Source organism: Marmota marmota, unplaced genomic scaffold, assembly GCF_001458135.2.
Source record: "Marmota marmota marmota unplaced genomic scaffold, marMar, whole genome shotgun sequence".
In the NCBI taxonomy this organism is placed as follows: domain Eukaryota; kingdom Metazoa; phylum Chordata; class Mammalia; order Rodentia; family Sciuridae; genus Marmota; species Marmota marmota.
This window is the reverse complement of record NW_026000021.1, coordinates 6,269,874-6,291,813: the sequence shown is the minus strand read 5'-3', so window position 1 is coordinate 6,291,813 and position 21,940 is coordinate 6,269,874. Positions and strand designations below refer to the sequence as shown.

Below are 21,940 nucleotides of genomic sequence, written 5' to 3'. Positions count from 1 at the left end.
CTTGGATAAACACAATTAGTAAAGATTATTTTCTCCTTTACCATGTTGCTAGAATTGATTTACTAATATTTTATTAAATACATTGCATACCCTTGATGAGAGATATTAAACTATTATTGTTTCTATTTTACGATGTCTTTGGGTTTGATATCACCATCATGTGGATATTAAAAAATGATATGGAAAGTGTTCTCTCCTGTTTTCTGAAAGAGTTTATAAATAAATTATAATTTTTTCTTATGTTTCATAGAATTTAATTGTGAAAACATCTTGGCCTATAATATTTTGAGAAAATATTTTTAACTTGAAATTCAGTGACCTTAATTGATATAGGATCATTTTGTTTGTTTCTTGAGTCAGTTTTGGTAGTTGTGACTCTCAAAGAAGATTTCCATTTTATTTAATTTATTATGATACATAGTATGATTTTATATACATACAATTTTATATCACATGTATGATTCATATGATAAATGATAAATTCATAGACATTATCTGTTACTGAATAACAATGCCCCCTTTTTCATTTCTAATACTGATAATTCTGTGTTCTTTTTCTCTGTCAATCTGTTTTGAACTTTGCTAGTCATATTGATACTGTCAAATATGTAGTTCTTTGTTTTATTGATTTAAAATTTGTTTTATAAATTGCTACTTTTATTTTTTATATCTTCTTAGCTTGTATTTAATGTACTCCAATTTTTTCTAGTTTCTTAAGATGAAATATTAGAATATTTATTTTAGATAGACCCATAGTATTTGTGCTATAAAAATTTTAAAGCAATCGTATTGTGTTTTCATGTTCATTCACTTCAGAATATGATCTCATTTTCCTTTTAGGGTATAAAATATGCATAATATTCTCAATTTTCAAATTTATGCAGACATCTTTCTTCTGCTGATTTCTCTTTTGAGTCTGTGATGATCAGAGAAAACTTTTGCATGATTTTAATCATTCTAGATTTGTTAAGGCTTGTTGTATGATGAAGGAATTGATCTGTTTTGAGGAATTTATATCCAAAAGAACATATATTCTGCCCTTAATGCAAAAATTGCTATATAAAATTTAAAAAGGTCAAAGTTGTTTATTTAATTGTTCAGATATTCTGTACTTTGTGATTGTCCATGTGTTCTAGTACAGAGAGAAAACTTGTAATTTTAATTATTGATTTATCTTTCTCTCTTCAATTGTCAGTTTTTGCTTCATATATTTTGGAGTTCCATTGTCATAAATACACATATTTAGGATTATCTTGACTTCTTGATGAATTTAACATGTTTTCTTCATCCTTGGTCATATTTCTTTCTTTCCAGAGCTCTACATGCTTTGATGTTATCATACCAACTCCAGGTTTCTTTTGATCAGCATCTGCATGCCCTATCTTCTTCTGTTCTTCTATTTTGCATACATTTAGTCTTATATTTAAAATGAATTTCTTGTCAAAAGCATATGAATAGGTCTTTCTTTTAGATCATTTAAACAGTATATTTATCTACATGGTTGGGTTTAAACCTATCACCTTATTATTTTCTGTGTGTCCCATCTTTTCTTTGCATATTTTACTTTTTTCTTCATTTTTTGAATTTATTTTATTCCATTTTATTTTCACTTGTAACTTATTAGCTCTTCTTCTTTGGTTTTGGCTTTAGTGAGTGACCTAATATTTAAATATAATTTTATTGCATCTTTGTAAGGTCTATATTAAATAAAACAGTATGAATTCCTTTTATATAATCTCTCCCATTCTTTCTGCTATTTTTATATATTTTATTTCCACATGTTTGAAGCTTCATAATAAATATATTTTACACTCATCATACATTACTATTTCCAGTGCTTTTATTCTTTTGTATATATCCAGATTATTACTTGGTATTCAACTTTCATTAGCTATGAGATTTGCTCTAATATTTCTTACGCTAAAAATCTTATGGAAATGAATTATGCAGTCTTTCTTTGTCTATAAAGTATCTATTTTGCCTTAGGATTTAAAATTAATTGGAAAGTTGAGTAATCATAATTAATTTTTAAAAAATTGACAGGCTCCCCCTCTTTAGCATCCTATCAGTGTTATTCCACTGTCTTCTGGCCTACATAGTTTCTGATTAAAAACTCTACGATCAATTTCATCTCTTTTTCTTTATAAAGTGTCTTAATCAGTTGCTTTTAAGATTTTATCAATGATGTTCAGCCATTTGATTATCATGTATTTCAGCGTGTTTTTCCCCCTGCTGAGTCTATTGTATATTGAATTTATAGTTTCATAAAATTTGATAACATTTTTTATTAAAATTTCGCCATATTTTTCTCTTTTCTCTATTTCTGGGGCTCCAAATATATATATTCAGGTACTAAATGTCAACTGCCAGGTCATCAGTGTTCTTGTTCTTTTATGTCTTTTATTTTCTGTGTGCTTTATCTTGGTAGTTTATATTGTTTTATTTTCAGATTCACTGATTTTTATTCCTATTGTGTCTCCTATTTCTGTGAAGTAGTTACTTACCCTTACAATGTATTTTTCAATTAAAGGTGTCTTTCCTGTCTATAATATTCATTTGGGTATTTTTATTATTTTTAATGTCTCCTAATTAGGTTAAACTTTCACTTTACATCTCTGAATTTTTATGTCTAGAATAATCACTTTCAAGTCCTTATTTATTAAATTCACTACCTTTCTCATTTCTTTTTTATGTTTCTACTTATTAACTTTTCTCTTGGATATGAATCCTAATTTTCTGCTCTTTTGCACACCTGATTATTTTTTATTGGTCTCCTCAGATTGTAAATTTTTGGTCATTGGATGTTAGATTTTGTTGTCTTCCTGTGAAAACGGTTGAACTCTGTTCTGGAGTACATTTAAGGTATGTGCATGTTGGTTTTAGTTTTCAAGACATGCTCTTAAGTTTTATTTTAGGGAAGCCTTTATTATGGGTATAATTTAGCTTCACTCCTAAAGCTTGGCCCTTCTTAGAATTCTACCCTCTGGTGCTTCTATCAAAAGGCCAAACCTCTCCAGATGCTGAAAACTTCCATTATTTTAAGTTTTATAAGCTCCAGAAATTACTCAACCTACTACTTCATAGTAATTATTTCTTCAGTCTCATGAATTTCATCTCATGTATGTGCAAGTCAGTACTCAGCCAAAGACTAGAAGAAAACCTCTGCTGGTAGCTTTTCTCTCTTGTAAACTCTCCTGCAATTTCTAGCTGATTTTGTCCCTCCTCCTTAAAACCTGTATTACCTCTTCAATCTAGCAGGTTGCTCCAAGCTCTGTTTGTGTTCCTTCTCCTTGTGGTTCAGTCCGGAAACCATCTTCTAGGTAGTTGTCTGGAGAAATTATGAGGCTCATCTCATGTGTTTCACTTTATTCTGTGCTATCTAGTGTCCAGTATCTGAAACAATGTCACTCCTGTGTGTTTGTGTGTTTCTGTATCAGTTTAAACCTTCATCAACAGAAGCAAAATCTATATAATGTTTACCCATATCTACATCCCCTGGCTTGTGGGGTTTCATTACTTCTTCTGTTTTCCTGGAGAGACAAGCTTCAATGATATCATTGAAAAGAGGGCAGCGTCTTAAATGGAAAGATAGATTCATCTTAACTCCAGCCTTGTCTTCACCCATATTTCAACTACTATCACATAAAAGAAAAATAAATGATCCTTGAGTATTCACTTACACAATTAAAATCCTTACCAATAAGTAAGGCCTGTTAAAATGAATAGTTTTTTCAAAAGCTAAGGGGTATGAAGAATTCAGCTTTATTCCTTTCTGCATATAATTCAAAAAGTAATTAATGCTGATTAAATACAGAAGCAAATGGAGAAAAACATAGTTGAACTTTAAATTTTTATCTTTCTGAAGCCTTTTATTAAGTGTCTATAATTTTAGTTATATAAGCAAACTGAAATAGTTTATAGCCTTAGAGCCTAAATTTTGTAATTCAAGAAAGTGAGGGTAATAATAATATATATGGTGCTTCAGCTCCTGTGCTTTTATAACTATCTTTAATGATATTTTCATCAGTTTTTACATTGATAAGTCTCAATATTCCCCATGCTTCCCTGTTTTTATGTTCTTCTTGCCAAATAAAACTGTTTTAAATCTCTTCCTACATCATCTTACCCCAAATTTATTTTCTTTTCCTCTGTGTCTTATCAAAGTAGATGTCATCCAGGCAGGTGAGATGGAGAGTAGAGGCAGTTGTCCATATAATCCTGAAAAGCCTGATATGGAGTAAAAGAGATTTAGAGAAACAGAATTACCCATAATAGCCATCAGTATCTATCAGATTCACCAGATAATTGCTCGACTTTTCACTTCATTTTATCAGGACAGCAAGAGACAGAGTGAATTTGTGAGAGAGTAGATTGAACAGAGACAAGGATAACCTTTTAGGAAAGATATGCTTTACCTTCTCCAAGGGGAAATCATGATTTACTAATTTGGGAATATGATCTGGGCATGTAATGACTCTATGAACAAAGCAGAATTGGTAAACATCATCTGTTTAGTCCTTTAAAATGCCTTGCATAAGTACCAGCCTAAAAATGGATTAAAAGAAAGTACAAATAAATAGCTAAGTTATAATTAGACTGTTAGAGAAAGTTGGGGATTGAGTAATTTTGTTATGGATAGAGAATGGACAAGGAAAACAGGGAAAAAGGGGAGGGAGAAGTTGGCATTTCTTCAACTGGAAAAGTGATGATCAAGGATTGGGACGGGAACCATTATGGCTTCACTTTTTTTTTTCTTTTTTCTTTTTTCTTTTTTTTTTTTTTTTTTTTTTGTACTTTGGAAGATTTTTCTAATGAAATCAACTTTACACACAATTGATTTTTCTATTAGAAAAAATGTCAAGCTAAGAGGACCACACTTGATCTATGAATAGAAAGTGGGTCAGTGGTAGTCATTGCTTGGTGGGCAGTTGAGAGGGGTCTACACTGTGTTGTCATGAACAAGGACTTTGGGATGGAGTGATGACTCCCAAGCCAGGACCCAGGAGTCTGGGTCCAAGTCTGTCCCGAGGTCAGCTGACAAGTCCCACAAATGCTATTCATTAGCCTGTAGTGGTCACATTATGTCATTAAACATATCACGTAGGTCCAACCATTGTTTCAAGATAAGCACAGTATCATAGCAAGCAGAAAGGAGTTATGTGAAAACCTAATTTTTTTTAATCTAAAGTTTTGAGAATACAGAGATAATTATTAAAATTTGTAAAACTGAGAAGGGTTGGGTAGTTACTTAGCAGATCTCTGAAAGCCAGACCCAGAATTATCCCCAAAATCTAAAAGAGGTTATGTTAGTGTCAGTGACCAGAAGGAGCACAACTTAAGGGATTTTTTTCCTGAGGAGTAATACCAGTTATATATGTACATAAATTCAAAAAAGATTTCTGTAGATGCCTTGTCTGTGTGGGTATTTGAAGCACATTTCTGACCTTTTGTTGTTTATGTCCTTGAGTCACATCCTACCACAATAACTTATGTGAGGCTACTATCAGGCCAAGAATATCAGGTTCACTGGTTACCAGCCTGAGTTGCCACTTATGTTATATTATTCTTAAAATTTGTCCTTCATATTTAAAAATGAATTTCATGATCCACTTTTTTTAAAAATTATTCTTTCTATTCATGTCCTACAATTTTTTTAGTATTCATTCCCTATGTAATAGGGTGGCAGATTCCCAATATCCAGACAGCCTTTATGCAGAAGAGAGTACAAGGGATTGTGAAACAAATTTATATTCTCCTATTATGTTTTTCAAATCTCAGAGAGCTCAAATCCAGTTTGAACTTAGAGGCTGAGTGTTCTCCTGCATTCCAACGCTACCAGATTGAATTTAACCTTCCAGAAGTTCATCTTAATGCCACAGCCAAAAGTTACTCAATGGTTGTGAATAAATAAACCCATATAGTCATTTTTGATGACTTTGACAAAACTATGGGTAAACTTAGAATAACCTACATTTAATTGATGTGGCTTTGGCAAGAGCCTTGGTTGTTTTTAGCTTGTTTCAGCCATGCAGATGAAGAGAAGGATGTGCAAATAAAGAGATCTGTTTTCCCATCTGTGGTTTAAGTTTCCATTGCCAATACCACATGTAGCTTAAAGATGTTTAGGAACCTGGAAAGAACTCCTACAAAGCCTTATTTACATGACCACTTGCATTATAGGAAAGTGTTCCTGTTAATAAATGGTATGAGGATTACACACCCACCCGTCGCTCTTTCTGGCTAGTAAATTGTGTTGGGCCTTCTTTGCATGTTTAGCTGAAGTTTTTACAGATACAATGGAAATTCTCAAAGTACAGAACAGTTTGAGTTTCAAAGTTTTATATTTTCCTAGAGCCTGTGAGGGTTGAATAAAGAAAAAAGTAGATTACTAAAGTAATTTGTTTGAATTTCTCAGTGGCTAGATCATTGCACAGAAGCATGTATGGGTTAAAGATTCCCAATTTTAAAATCCAAAATCCAAAATGCTCTAAAACTTTCTGAAGACTGAATTGGTGCTCCAAGAGTTTCAGATTATAGAGGATATAAGTTTTTGGATTTTTAAGTTAGGAATACTCAACCTGTAAAGTCTGTGCAAATATTCCTGACATCAAAAATGAAAACTCCAAAACCTGAAATACTTCTCATCCCAAAAATTTCAGAACATCCTAAGTAAGATTTTAGAGCAAATGTTCTGAATGTCCCTAACTAAAAAAATCATGTTTTATTAACTTGGAAGTCTTCTCTAATCATTTCCTAAGTCTGAAAACAAGGTTTCACTAGTAAACATCATTTGTTTTTTCAAATGCGTGTCAGAATGACTGCTTCGAAGTGGACATCTCGAGAAAATGGACTGCCTTGTTTTCATATATGAGACGGCTTGCAACCAACTCCACATGCTTTGCTCTGATTTGTTAATTGTCCTTTAACACATCTGATGAACTCATCCTTGAGGAAATGGTTCCAAAGATTATTGCTTAGAAAATAATCAATATGATTGCTTAGTGAAATGTACCCAGGTGTTGCAGCCTAAAACTGCACAGATGATATTTCAGTTTGTCTTAGACACCACACTTTGTGCATTACATATCTAAGGTGCCCTCACTTCTCTCTGACAACCACTTATGAAAATTTTCCAGGCACCTGCCTTATAATGAGTACTCTGCTGGGCCTCTTCAAAAAATGAACAATTATGATATGAATCAAAAACCCCATGTTGCAGAACCAGCAGGTGACCAAGCAGGTCTTTGCATGCTTAGTCACCCTAACTCCAAAGCCTTCTCATTTCATTCTTTTCAATACTTGAAGTTCATTTAGAACTCAAATCAGGTTTTCTTAAGGCTATCCTTTGACAATTTCTTTGGAAATAAGCATTAATAATACCAAGAGGTTTGGTCTACAAATTCAAATGATTCAAGATTTTTGCAAGGTGAGAACTTGATACACTTGAATCTAGAGAAGAAAAATCTGAGGAATGAATAAGTGACAATCCCCAAGCACCCAAAAACATTGCTAATTCACATTCCCCTCACTTAGAAATTTATATTAGCAGAAAATAATGGTGGAAATCAGCTTTTTCCTTTACAGCTATTTATAAAGGTAATGTTGTCATGTGCAGGAATATAGAATCAAACATGTTTAGAAGAAGCTGGGTCAACCCAGTAAAGAGAACATTTTGTTTTAAAAGGAAGAAACTCAGTGTTCTGTGTGAATACATACAGAAAGTTATTGAGAAATCTACTCAGTACAAATGGCTGCCAGGAACTTGACTCTGTCAGACCTTAGTTTTAACGCTACTGTGGGTGCTGGGATTAAACAGGAAGCCAGCATTCCACCTGGCTTCTACAGTACCTGAGGACAAAGGCATAGTCACGGTGCCTCAGTGGCTTTCACTAAACCTGGGACCTTCAGGCTCAGTGACACTGTGAGGTGGGCAAAGAATGAGGGACACTAAGACAGCATTCCACTGGCTGCTCTTTGTCTTGGTCACCCATTTTTCGTCTAAGGACTTGAAGATGTAAAGAAATCAGTCTTTTAAATATTCAGTCATTCTCAATGATCTTATCCCTCTGACCATCTGAATTAATGATTTCTGACTGTATGTGAAGAACAGCTATAGAGAAGAAGGAAATCAGCTGTTTTATTTGATTGCTAGAGTCAGAGCAAAAAGAAACAAATTTAGATTTCACAAGAAAATATTTACATTCATTGAATATAAGGGAGACTGCTATAGAAATCAGCTGATTTTCATCCACCTCTTCACTGATTACACGTCAGTAAGGGCTAACTGTAACTATGCGGTAGGCACTGTGCTGACCCTAGTGATGGAAAATGAATCAGACTCTCTCCATTAGCCTGGGGTATATAATGACCATACTGCAGAATAAATGTAATGATGGCTTCAGGAACAGACTTATGTGAGAGTATGGAGGAGATGAACAAAATCCAGTTCTGCCCCCGGGGCACATACTGTTCAATAACACTTATTTTGAGAACTACAACTTCCTGAAGATTAATAATGTTCCTCATATAAGTGCTGTGTGGGGTTAATTATGTGCTTTGTTTCTGGTCCTCCAAGCATCCATATGATGATTATAGTGTGATCTAATTTTCACATGATGAAACTACAGCCAGTAACAGAGGCACCTGGGTACAGGAAGTAATTGGGTAACACTGAACAAGATGAGCAGGGATCTTATATCTACCTTGCCACCTAGGTTAACCCATTATGTCCATTGTCTCATTTATGAAACAGCTAAACACCCTAAATTGAGGAACAGATGAACCTTTGGTAACTTTGAAATAAATATATTTTTAGAGTTCTATTCTTTTGAGAAAAGTAATAGTTGAATGATTAGTGATAATGTTAATATTAATAATATTATTAATGAGAATAAATTATGCATTATGCTCTAGATTATTATTTTGAACCCTTTTTAGATGAATTTGTGCCAAATTAATTGAAAAATGCACAGAACTAAAAGCTCGTGACTTAGTAGGTCAACACTATAAAAATCCCCAGGGGAAAATTTTCTACAAGATTTCTTCTCCACCACCAAACCAGAATCTCATTTGACTGCTTGCCCCTAAGCTGCTCATTGCCCTTTCAGATATAGTCACTTGCCACATTAAGTCTGATGCCAGATGATATTTCTAATCTGAGGTGTTTTAATGTTCTTCTCCCCAAAAAGGAGGGTTTTATACAAACCGTATTGCTGCTAAGAGACTCAAAGATATCTTTCTTCTTGTATGCCATATACTTGCAAGGTAATGTATTCAGGGTATCATTAAAAGAAGACCCAAATCCATTCTGTAAGTAAAAGATTCCTTATTCTGCTGCTGATATGCCCTGAGTGGGTCCCAGATTGGTTAAGGTGGGAAACACTCAAGTGACCGGTGGTGTGGAGGCTTGGTATTTTCCTCAGCAGCCATGTATTTTCTGTGTACCGTGACCTTAAAAACAATGGGATGCAGTGCCCTAAATCATCGCATGAAATGTTAGGAGGTTGGTGGTGGTGATAAGTGTGAGAATTTACCCAGAGAGACCAATAGAAGGCAAATAGGAAAAGGGGAATAGGTGAGAGGGCTGGAGAAGGTCAGAGATGTAATTGATGACCTTGGGAGAATGAAGCCCTCTGATACATCAAATGACCCAACCCTGGAACTCATTAGCAAGGCCCTGTTGGCAGCCGCACTGAGCCACAAATGTGAACTCAATACTTGTCAAGAGCAAGACCAAGTCAACTCATTGAAGATGCAAGGCAGGCTTGGCACTATGAACTTGGTTCTTACTACAGCCATTTAATTATTTTGTGAGTTCTTATAATTCTCTGAGAAAAATAACTGGCCTCAGAAGTATAGTATCCAACACTTTTTCGGTTGCTATATTTTTATGAACTGCAAGAAACTAATAGTGCTTTACAGAAACTACATAAAGGTGGTGTCAGCACTTTCAGTACAAACTCCCATTTCCCAAGGTGTATGCATTCTGCAGAAATTTGCTTGAGGGTAAAACTTGGCATATGTCTGAGCCCCTGACTGTCCACACCTCATTTCAGAGGTACTTACAAATGAGTCCTTCATATTCTCTACATTTGGCATCTGGAATCTTTAGAAATAAAAAAAAAATGGCCTTAATAGCAGGTGGTTTCTGGACTTAATGTCAGTACATACAATTTTTAGAAAACTAATAATGTTCAGAAATTCCAAAAGTCCTGGCTTATAGATTCTGGCATGACAATATTGCATGTTAAAGGGAAAAGAAAGGAAATTTAAGATGATGCCAGAAAAATGTTGGTGTTTTCAGAACTTAGACTTCCTTCACCACTTTTTCTACCCCAAATCTTTCACTTGCTCTATTTCATGCAACTACACCCTGGTTTTGTGTTAGAGACCAGGCAAGCACATATAGGCTTTGGGAATGGGGCCTCTTCTCAGATCACTAGAAAGGGAACCAAGAGCCTACCTTTGTTTCTTGAATCTTCACTGAAGGGACTGGGTTAGTGCTATTCAAGACACAAAGAACAGGGAAGAGAGAGGCAAAGCCAAGAAAACACTGCCCTTGGAAGTGATGCCCACATAAAGCTGGAAAACAAAGTAAATTCTCAAAACAACAGAGACATGGAAGTCTAAGAATCCAACGCAAGAGCATGGAAGAAAGAGCTACTAAGCAATCGTGGTTCTCAGGAGCAAGGTAGATGAAGATGCTCAGTCATCCTGCAGAGAGGCAGTTGACTGAGCAGATGCTGGGCATGATAGCAGTGGACCTCAACCTCAGGACAGGGCCCAGGAATCTAGATGGAATTCCAGGCCAGAATCAGGTCCAGAGCAGAAGCTGGTGCCTTGCATAGAAGCATGGGACAGTGCTGTCAGCCTTCTTGCCATATGGCTGCCTAAGTGGCTATGAGCTGGGAAGCCCCCACTTTGAGGTCTACCTATACTTTGGGGAAAATCAGGTTAGCTTGTTGGTTAAAAGCATGGTCTTTGTAATCAACAAGTGTAGATTCAAGTCAGGTCCTTTATAGTATTTGGCCTTGAGTTACTTACCTTCTTTGAGCTCTGATTCTTCATTTGCAAATGGCAATAATAGTTCTTATTTATAGTGAGAACATGAGTATACAAAAAATAAAAATAAAAGTGAACTCCTGATAGTTGTAATAAATAGCTATACTTTTTTTTAATGCTCAATTTTCTTTTTTTTTTAATTTCTATTGTTGGTTGTTCAAAACATTACATAGCTCTTGACATATCATATTTCACACTTTGATTCAAGTGAGTTATGAACTCCCATTTTTACCCTGGATACAGATTGCAGCATCACATCGGTTACAAATCCACTGATTTACATATTGCCATACTAGTGTCTGTTGTATTCTGCTGCCTTTCCTATCCTCTACTATCCCCCCTCCCCTCCCCTCCCCTCCCATCTTCTCTCTCTACCCCATCTACTGTAATTCATTTCTCCCCCTTGTTTTTTTTCCCTTTCCCCTCATTTCCTCTTGTATGTAATTTTGTAAAACCATGAGGGTCTCCTTCCAATTCCATGCAATTTCCCTTTTCTCTCCCTTTCCCTCCCACCTCTCGTTCCTGTTTAATGTTAATCTTCTTCTCATGCTCTTCCTCCCTACTCTGTTCTTAGTTACTCTCCTTATATCAAAGAAGACATTTGGCATTTGTATTTTAGGGATTGGCTAGCTTCACTTAGCATAATCTGCTCTAATGCCATCCATTCCCCTGCAAATTCCATGATTTTGTCATTTTTTAATGCAGAGTAATACTCCATTGTGTATAAATGCCACATTTTTTTATCCATTTGTCTATTGAAGGGCATCTAGGTTGGTTCCACAGTCTTGCTATTGTGAATTGTGCTGAATAGCTATACTTTGGATGGCCCATCTTCATGAAAGGAAAAGCGCCTCTAGTGTCCCAGCCTGCTGAGCACTGTGGTTCAGGGGTGGTGGTCCTGATGATATTGGGAGTAATTATTAGGACAAGCAGCCTGGAATACAAACGTTCCAACATCTCAGTTCTTGTTTTCTATGAGTCTTTACTTCTGATCCCCCCAAACTGGATCAGTTTTCATAAAGATCCACTTACTTTTGTGTGAATTTTAATATTGAAGACTCTCAGAATTCTCCCAAATACAACACATAGACATGCTAAATCTGAAGTGTTGCGTATCAACACTTAAATTAAGAAAAAGCACCAAAGTCTAACTGTATGAGTCAGAGACACTGCAGCCCAAGACGACACTCTGCAACCCGATGGGATATGAAGTGATTAAGTGGCACCTCACTAGAGAAAATGGTGTCTGAGTCTTCCTACTACGTATCCATGTGGAGATGGAAGCCTCTCCTTCAATGGAGACTTCATCTTCATAGTACTTCCCAAACCAAGCACCAAACCCTCCTAGAATCTAGAAAAGGTACCCCTTCTTTGTCTTTACCTTGGTTTGGGGAAATTCCCTAAATTCTACTACTCACAGTGAAGGGGTTTATTGTTGTTTACCCACAGTGAAGAGGTTTTGAGAAAAAGGGTGGAGAAATGGGCACATAAGTTTGAATACTAATTGCTAAGCCTTGAGTATGATTGTTTATGAAAGATACTTAAGGATAAGCTATTTATCTAACAGATATCTACTATCATGAAATAAATGTACTAAGCCTTTTGTATATGTTGTTTATTGTTTCACATATCTGGTTATTCTACAGTGTGTTAGCTAAGCATCATTCTAGATTCTAGGGATTTATTAGCAAACATATTTTAATACTCATAGCAACCTCATAAGGAACCTGAAATCCCAAGAGGTTAAGGCAAGAATTCACACTATCTGTTATTGGCAGAGTCAACATCACAAGCCACTGTTCCATAAAGTACCAAAGAAATTGTAGCTATTGAGCTTTTAATACAAAGATTATATAGTAATCTATTTTATTCCCCACTAGGCCTATTACAATGCTGAGTTAGACCTCTTCTTCAGTGCTAGAATTATAAGATGAAACTAAGGAAGATTCACTCCAAGATTTTAGTGTATACATGAAAATATTCTGGATGACAATGAGATTTTTGGAAGCTGATTCATTGGCTTGGATAAAGCATATTACTGTTTCAGAAATTCAATATGTGATAATTTTTGAGAAATTTTATATGAAAATGTTTGAAGATGAAACATTTAACAGAATACATCACATATGTGTAGAATCAACTTAATTTGCTGTAGAGAATAGTGGGATCCTTAGGGTGGCAAGACACCCCAAGGGTACTACTGAGTTTTGTCACTGCCTTCAGTGAGAATGAAAAACAGAAAGTGGAGGTATTGTCTTCTCTGTGAGACTTCAAGTGGCCATTTGTTGGAATAAAGCCCTCAGGGTGGGTGATGTTATGATGGGTAAGGTCCCTTTGGAATGACCCTTGTGGCATGTCAATCACTTGTTCTCACAGTCCAATCAAAGGCCAGAGATTGTGTCAGCTGCCGAATGGTGGATAATTCATGCAAGACATACACAATTACCTTTGTTAGGACACCACTTCAGTTTGTTATAGGTGCTCATTTCTCATTTTATTTCAGTTAACAAATTTTACCTAACTGAAGTCACATAATTCCCCAATTCAAATAAGGGTAATCAAAACTAATTGTTGGCCTCTAATGGCTATTGCTTTTTCTATTATACCTCTAGAGAACGATCTAGGGCAAGTGTACATGTGACAATCACTGCCTATACCAGCTGGCCTTCTTGACTCATTTTGTGAGGGGAATAATTTCATGTTCAATGAAGGTCGGTTTCGGGCACCTCCCTGGAAATCTACCATACCGATTCCAAATGTTTATCATTTTTCTTACTAAGACTTTCTCTTAGGTGTCCCCCGGATGGTACCCAAATACCAGTCATCTTTTTATCCTTTCCTGTGAGCTTTCTCTAAACCTCTCTTTCTCTGTCTCAGAATCAAACTGCCAGATGCGAACCTTGGACAGTGGAATTGGAACCTTCCCACTCCCAGAGTCGGGAAATCGCTCGATGGGACGGTACATATGCCCACCAGACTCTCCGGAGGAGACCGACCCCCTCCTGTCTCTCCAGCCAGCTCCTTCCACAGTTTCTTCCATCAGAGCCCAAACCCTAGAACGCGAAGTGCCTTCCTCCGCGGACAGCCAGTGCTCCACAAAGACTGCCATCGTTCATTCCATATCTGACCCCATCATGACAGCCAGGGGCATGCGACCTCAGAGTCGCCTTCCCAAACCAGCCTCCTCAGGTATAATGCCAATTTCCTTTCCAGTGAGAAATTTCCCACCCACAGAAAGGCACTTTCTGACAAAAATATAGAATTGCCCCCCTGGAGACTAGAAAATCAATGACCTGTGCTCTATGGAAAGGGGGATTTGTGAAAACCCTGCATGTCCTCCACCAAAAAGTAAAACTGTGTATGAGATATTATCAACACATGGGTATTATGTTAAGGAATGCACACACATAAAAGGAAACAACCATGTAAGCACCAGTATATGAATACATAAATTGATTAAGGAAAAACACCATACAACATACTGGTGAGATTTTTATCCTGTAAAACTTAACTGTGAATATAGGCCAATTTAGACCCAAGACATAAATGTAGCTGAAATGTTGTTTGCCCTCTAACCAGAAACCATATGTCTTCCAATGTATTCCTAGCCTGTTCACATATATTTATATGTTGAACTATAAAAGACTTAGTTTGATACATCAGCAATAGATTGTGCATTAACTGCAGAGGAAAGCAGCCAGCCTTCCCATTGAGAAGTACTACTCTTCGTTGCAGTCAATTGAAATAAGCTTTTATGATTAAAGGCAGGACCAGGCTAAGGGTCAAAGTTTTTTCATTGTTCTCTCAAGATTAAAAATATTTATTGCCGGCCTGGGTGACACTAAATAATTTTTAATGTGCATGGCTTGTGTGGCTCTGATGACATGCATAAGCATGTGAAGTAGAACTCTGAATCGAACCCTTTCATTTACGATGAGATGATTAGAAAGGAGCTGCAGGTTGGGATTATACTATGGGTTTCTGAGAAATTAGAAGACTTTTAATTAAACTTCTTTGAAGGAATGTGTTGAGCTATTCCATGGCTGAGTTCTTCCTTCATGCAGTAATACCAACTGCCAGGGACGTTTCATCAGACTTCTACCCGTTCCAAGCCAAGGCTACGATGTTTAAAGGCTGTAATGCATATTATTTTTGAAATAAGTGCATTGTTAATTAATGACACCGCCTCCAGAGACTCAGGGGCGAAATCTTAGTTATAGATTATGTGCTTTATGCCTGAATAGGCACATGTGTGACCTCAATTCAGCAGCGGGCTGCTGAGTAGACGCCATGATTAAACACTGTCATTATAACAAATTGAATAGAAACCACAAGCCTTGAATTGCTTCATAAGAAGGGGATAGGAAGGAGATTGTTCTGATCTCGCTGCTAATATTCACTGCACCAGGTTTCTAAGGTTTGTATCTTAATTAAATTGTCACAAAGAGTTGTAAAAAAGTAGTATATGGTAGAGAGCAAGGTGAACACACACACAGCAGGATATTTTGGGGTCGCCTCTCCTAAAGTTTCCTGCCCGTTGCATGACAACTGTGATCCACAGGCAGGGCTGGGCTTTCCAGTGGCTCTTTTCTCAGTGGCCATTTGTTATTCAGGTGAAAAATTAGGGAGTGGCATGCTAGATGGGACAAAAGGAAAATGGGATTAGAGCTGCTTCTGAGCAGTCACTTCCTGTTTAACCAATACATTTGAATTGGTTTTTCTCTTCTCCCCATATTGAAAATGGAAGTAACTGTACCAATCTCACAGTGCTGATGAAAACACAATTACTTTGCTTCTCCTCACAAGCAAAATGCTGTGGAAAGGCTGTCACAGCACGTCCTGCTGATAATCATTGAGGCTGGAGGATAATAAAAGCGGTTCTCCTTTCTGGCATGACAAAAGAATACACTCGGCAGGTTAATCTGCTGTGATGGGTAATGGTGAAACCTCTTAAAATCATTCTCTGCTAATTACACCCTTGCTACTCAAAGTGTGGTCCATGGACCAGCATCATTGGCATCACCAGGGAGCTCGTCAGAAATGTAGATGCTCAGAATCTACCCTCCACCTACCGAATCAGCACCTGCAATTTAACAAAAACTCCACTAATGGGTGTGCACATTAAACCCATTAAAACTTGAGAAGTACTGTCCTGATAGATCTTTAAGGGCCTCTGAGCAAAGTTTCCTAGACCACATTGTTCAAAATGACCTTAGAAGGTATTCTAAGAAAATAAGAGTTCCCTGCTCAATTACATTTGGGCAAGGCTGCAAATTTGAATCCTTTCTTTGAAAGCTGTGACAATACCCATTAGTACAGTGAAGGCTCTGAAAAGTTCTCCAAAAAAAAAAAAACTGTTATTTGATTAATAGGATTATTTAAGGGATAAGCTCAATGTCTCCCAAATGTCTTGTCTGCTGAACCTTTTTAATATGAAGAATCTCCACGTTCTGTTGAAAAAATGAGTCCAAGGACAGCTTCTCTTAAGGTCTCCAAGGTGAGCCTTCTCCATGGATTATGTACACATAATTAGGCAGATATTCTGGGTAGCACAGACTTGTAGAAGAGTGGCAGGAAACCCAGACAGACTTCACTGTATCTAGACCTTTTTATTATGTCTGTCTGTCTGTCTTCTCTCCCTAAACTCGTAAAAGGCTGATGAAAGCTGGCTTGTGACTTAATATGCTTTTTCTCATTTAGGAAGAAGCAGTCTCCAAAAGCAGAAGGAAGCAGGGCCAACACCTCGGACTTGCTCATCATTCAAATACGCCGAAGACACCATGGCAGGCCAGCCACTTCCAGGCTGGGGCGGTGAGGATGCTGCTGCTGAGACCCAGGTAAGGGGGCAGCTGAGGGAAGGGTGCCTTCCACCATGTGAAAATTGAACTCCTTAAGCACTTTAGTGATCGATGTAATTTTAGATCAAATTTGCAGTTAGCTTATTGAGCATAAACCAAGATCCAAGGCTCAGCCATTTCCCTGAACACCATGGGTTCTTGGTACACCTTTATTCTGAAGAATTCAAGGTGGCATCTGATGTGCACCCAGATTCTTGAGATATGCATGCTCACCCCTGGTCTGACATTGGGAAATAAGCATTCACTCTCCTGAGCTACCGGGGCATCATTATCTTGGTAGTTACTTTGACCTTCACCTTGCTTCTATAAAAGGGGGAAAGCAGATATAATTGTGTTCCTTTTGGGGATTAAAAAAAATCTTGGAGCGGTCAAATAACTTGGCAGTGTCGGCGAGACCTGTGTTTCTCCAGTGCCTGTCATTTTTGACATGTCTTCTTCATTCACCAGAGGTGGGAGATCCAGGCCTCCAAATCTGTGATTGGACCCAGGGGCACTCACAGCCCTGGGAGTCTTCATTCTTCCCATAGGGGTTGCTTGGTATTCTCTCCTGTTCACCCTTCCAAATGGTTACTTTGACCAGGTCCAGCCTGTTCACTGTATCTCAGCTGTGGCTGGCCCACCACAGAGTCCTTAGTAGTGTCTGGCAGTGAGAAGGGTGGAGAAAGAACTTATGGATCAATTACCAGAGCTTCCCAGCCCTTCTTTGACCTTCCCACTTCTGCTGCCTTTGGCTCTCCCAATGAAGAGAATACTCCAGCATCAAGAGAATCCTGCTCTATTGTTGCTGGAGTTTCTGCCCAACTATGATAAGGAACTGCCAAGATTTGCCCACATCTGAGATCTCCCACACCCAGGGTAGCTGAGCCTTCCTTTAGTCTGGAGCACCTTGGTATGGGAATAAGAGATGGACAAGTAGCGGGAGGAGATTTTCTAGACTCACTTAAGTGACTCACTGTAAGCCTCAACTTACAGCGGAGATCACCAACTCCAGAGACATGCTGGACAGGCTTGGGGTCCAAGGGAAAGTCAGTGTGGACTAGAGGCTGGAACTGGGCCCTATGGATTTCTTGTCTAGGTATCAGAATGGCTGATTCCATAGGAATGGGCTGTAAGAGGCAAAAGTAAAGCTGTTGTATTCAAGTATGCCTGAGGTTAAACACAAAACTGCTGGGGCTCCTAAAGTTGACCTGCCTTTTGGTGGTGGAAGAAAGGGCTCCTGAAACAGTGGTTCTCAAGCTCGAGCTGATCAGAATCACCTGGAGGGCTGCAAGTCCCGCTGCCCCCACCTGTGCCCAGCATCTGATTTGATAGGTGTGAAGTGAGGCCCAGACATTTCTCACACATTTCCCAGGTTCTGCTTCTGCTGTTGCCGGTCCACAGAACGCACTTTGCAAAGCATTGCTATCACTGTGGTCACAAAGGACTCTGTGCTTGCTTTGGGGACGGGAAAATTGAGAATAGCATAAAAGATACTTAGAGTTGGAGGGGGAGACCAGTCCAGAGCCAACAATTTGATCGCAATGGCAAAGGGGTTTGAGTAATTCCAAGAAAGTAAAAATGAAGTTACTGAGTGCAGGATCAGAGGGGGCCTCTGCCCTCTATATGTCATGGCCAGGCACTGTTCACACAGTGTGCACATCTCAGAGTCCCCTTCCCCTTGTCCTGCATTTGCTTTGCCCACTGGCAAATCCTAACTTGACTTATAAGACTCACCACTCTTGTTTGGAAGGAACTTAGAACCCTGACTGCCAGGTAGGGAAAGTTAGAATCAAGATTTGGCTTTATATACCTAGTACCCAGCTCAGTGCCTGGTTCAGTTAGTGTTTGTTGAATGAAGGAATGAAGGAATGTCTCCTCTTATCCAGAAAATATTCCAGGAGTCCTTTCGGAACTCTAGATACAGGGTCCCCTGGGAACCATAGTTTGTCATCATTCATGGACATCATACTGTCAGATGACCAATATGTCTGTTGAATGAGAGGATAAATGAGTAAATGAATGAAGGAATACAAGAAATAAATGAATGCTTGAATTTATAACCCCAGCTGAGAGAACTTACATCCCAAAATGTACTATTGTAGTTCCTAACCAAGTGATATCCTCTCAAACAAACTTTAGGGACCCATTCCATGAATCTGTATCTGAACTGTCTCCAGAAGAGGTGAGAAATGATAGGCTCTAATGAAGCAGTCTACAAACAAAAGAGGGTCGCAAATAACCATGACTCAACCCACAGCAATTGCAATACTGGATCCAGCATTCCACTTGTGTGCATAGAGAAAAACAAAACAAAACAAAACTATTCCTACAGTATCAACCACTCCAGCAACTGCCGAACACAGTATCATTGCCACACCAGTGACATCCTGGGGGACCACGCTGTGTGCTCTTGAGTGGGTGAATGAGTAAATTAGATTGAGTCCCTTAAATCTAAACTATCTATGGATCGGAATAGAGAATTATATAGAGTAAGCACTTGCTTTCCTTCCTGAAGGTTACCTTCCTTTGGGGGGGGGGGATGGAATAAAGTTATAAATTAGGCAAATATTTATTCTTTGGTTCCCAGGGTTCGTGTTTTTCATACTTTCTGATACTTAAACACCCATGATGAGATCGGTTAACTAAATAAGCTATTAGACTTGAAACAGCATCTTCTAATAGGCACTTGAGAAAAATAAGATCCTACAGAGAAGTGTACAAAATTCAGAGTGAGTGACCACAGGGACCTGCCTAAACCCAGGACAGTGGCAGAGTGCGTTGCATGGCTTCATTATTGCAGGCCCACTTCTCCTGCCCTGGTAATTGAATAGATTGCACCAGCTCCATGGGAACCAGGAAAACCAGCACACCCGAATTGTTCTTGGGTGGAGGGTGGGCTAGACCATGAGAACCTGTCTCACATCCTCAACAGATGTTTTGCCCCAGTTTGATTCGTGTGAGTCATCTCACCAGTCTCACATTACTCATCTAGGACAAGGTACCCAGAATGTACACATACTCTGTCAGCAGTAGCAGTTTAGTGACAATGACCCAGACTATGAAAATAATGTTTCGACCTGCAAAGGGAAAATTTAGGGAGGGTGGTGCAGAGCGCCATCCAGCTAACACACCCGAGCACCCCAGACATACAGGTTCCTCTCTTTGGGGAGCTGCAGACTATGCCTTTCACTATACTCAGCCCCACACATCTTGATTTTACATTTCAGCTCCACGTCTCTCTCTAGATCTAATTTTCTGTTATGTACAGAAGTTGTCTGTGTGCATCAATTTGTTTTCTGGTATATTCTTCATGACATTGAGGTGCAGCCTGTAAGGATTTTATTTCCAGATCTGGTACCTCTAAAACAGTTTCCAATTGAGTTATCTCAATAATGAAGGAACGACTATAAAGATAACTTTATTCTTAATTACATACTTTGGCAAGTTGAATCATCCAGTGAGCCATGGATGAAGTTTCTCAGTCTCTTGCTAACATCATACTATGGAGCTCCAGAATTGTCAGCTGGGCCATTATGAACAGGTCTGGTTGTGAAGTTCAAGCACCCTCTCTGTCTATTTTCTTTGAGTTAAAACTGGCAGTAGAAAAATCGTTATCCCTCCACATTTAAAAATGTGTATATTCAGATGGCATTGTCTTATACATAAAAAGACAGATGATTCCCTAACACAAATGTGGTCTTGAGTTTGCTTTTCTTCTAATCTCTGCTGGATTGTCAGAAATATTTTAATGATGCAATGAAAAATCATTCTTTCCCTATTAATCACCTTTTGCTCAAATACTAATTTGAAGATTATATAATGAAATCATGATTTTCTTTTTTAAAACAAGACTGATTTGTTGCTTTAGGGGAAAACATAATCTAGCAACCCTGAGTCTTTCCAATTTTTAGAGACTGTTGGCATTTGTAATGTGGAGGTGGGGGTAAAGACTAACATACAAGAATAGCCCATTGTTTTATTTATTTAGTTAGTTCAATTCAACAGAATGGAAATTTTTATTAAAGCACGTGAGAGTGTTTAAAAAATTAACAGGAAATACTTGTGTTTGAATAACACAAATTAACTTGTCTGTATAACTCAGGCTGGGCCAGAATAAATATACATTCTTAGATGTAGCATGTTTTTTTTGTGTGTGATTTATTTTATTTTATTTTTTAATTTATTCTAATTAGATATACAGGACAGTGGAAGGCATTTTGAAACAATATATACAAATGGAGCACAACTTCTCCTTCTTCTGGCTGAGCGTGGTGCAAAGTCACTCCAGTAGTGTAATCATACATGTATATAGGGTAATAATGTCTGTCTCATTCTACCGTCCTTGCCATCCCCACACCCCTGCTCCTCCTCTCACTCCCCTCTGTGCAACCCAAAGTTCCTTCCTTCTTCCCCACCCGGCTCGCATTATGGATTAGTATCTGCCTATCAAAGAAAACATTTGGCCTTTGGGTTTTTAGGTTTGACTTATTCCGCTTACCAAGATATTCTTCAGTTCTGTCCATTTACCTGCAAATACCATAATTTCATTCTTCTTTAAGGCTGAGTAATATCCTATTGTGTATATGTACCACATTTTCTTTATCCATTCATCTGTTGAAGTATCTTATTGTTCTAATCTCCCACTTTGTTCCTTGTTTCTTATAAGTCATCAGAGAAACAGAACCACTGTTTGAATCACACAAAGGCTTAACGTCTTAGTCTGTTCCTTATTGCGATAACAAAATACCGAAGGCTGGGTAATTTATAAAGAAAAAAAAAAAGTTTACTTACCTCATAGTTCTGAAGTCCAGGAGCATGGCACCAGAATGCTTCTTAATGAGGGCCTCATAGTAGAAGTAGAAGGGTAACAGGCATGTGCGTAAGAGAGAAAGGTGATAAAGGAGCTGATTCTCTTTGTAACAATCTGTTCTCATGAGAACTAATCCATTCCCTCAAGAACTAAAGATCCCTTAGGACACCAGTGCCCCTTAAAGGCCCTATCCACTCTCAACCCTGTTACATTGGCACCAAGCTTCAACATG

General features: G+C 37.9%; 1 protein-coding gene across 14 annotated transcripts in view; it reads left to right on the top strand.

Moving 5' to 3' along the window:
* The window catches only part of Nckap5 (NCK associated protein 5), a 953,350-nt gene that overhangs the window by 869,159 nt on the left and 62,251 nt on the right, over positions 1-21,940 (top strand). For all 14 annotated transcript variants that reach the window (XM_048810448.1, XM_048810447.1, XM_048810455.1 and 11 more), the window contains 2 exons: positions 13,939-14,250; positions 16,762-16,898. In XM_048810448.1, coding sequence (XP_048666405.1) covers positions 13,939-14,250; positions 16,762-16,898 — 449 coding nt within the window. The remainder of the gene's footprint in view (positions 1-13,938; positions 14,251-16,761; positions 16,899-21,940) is intronic.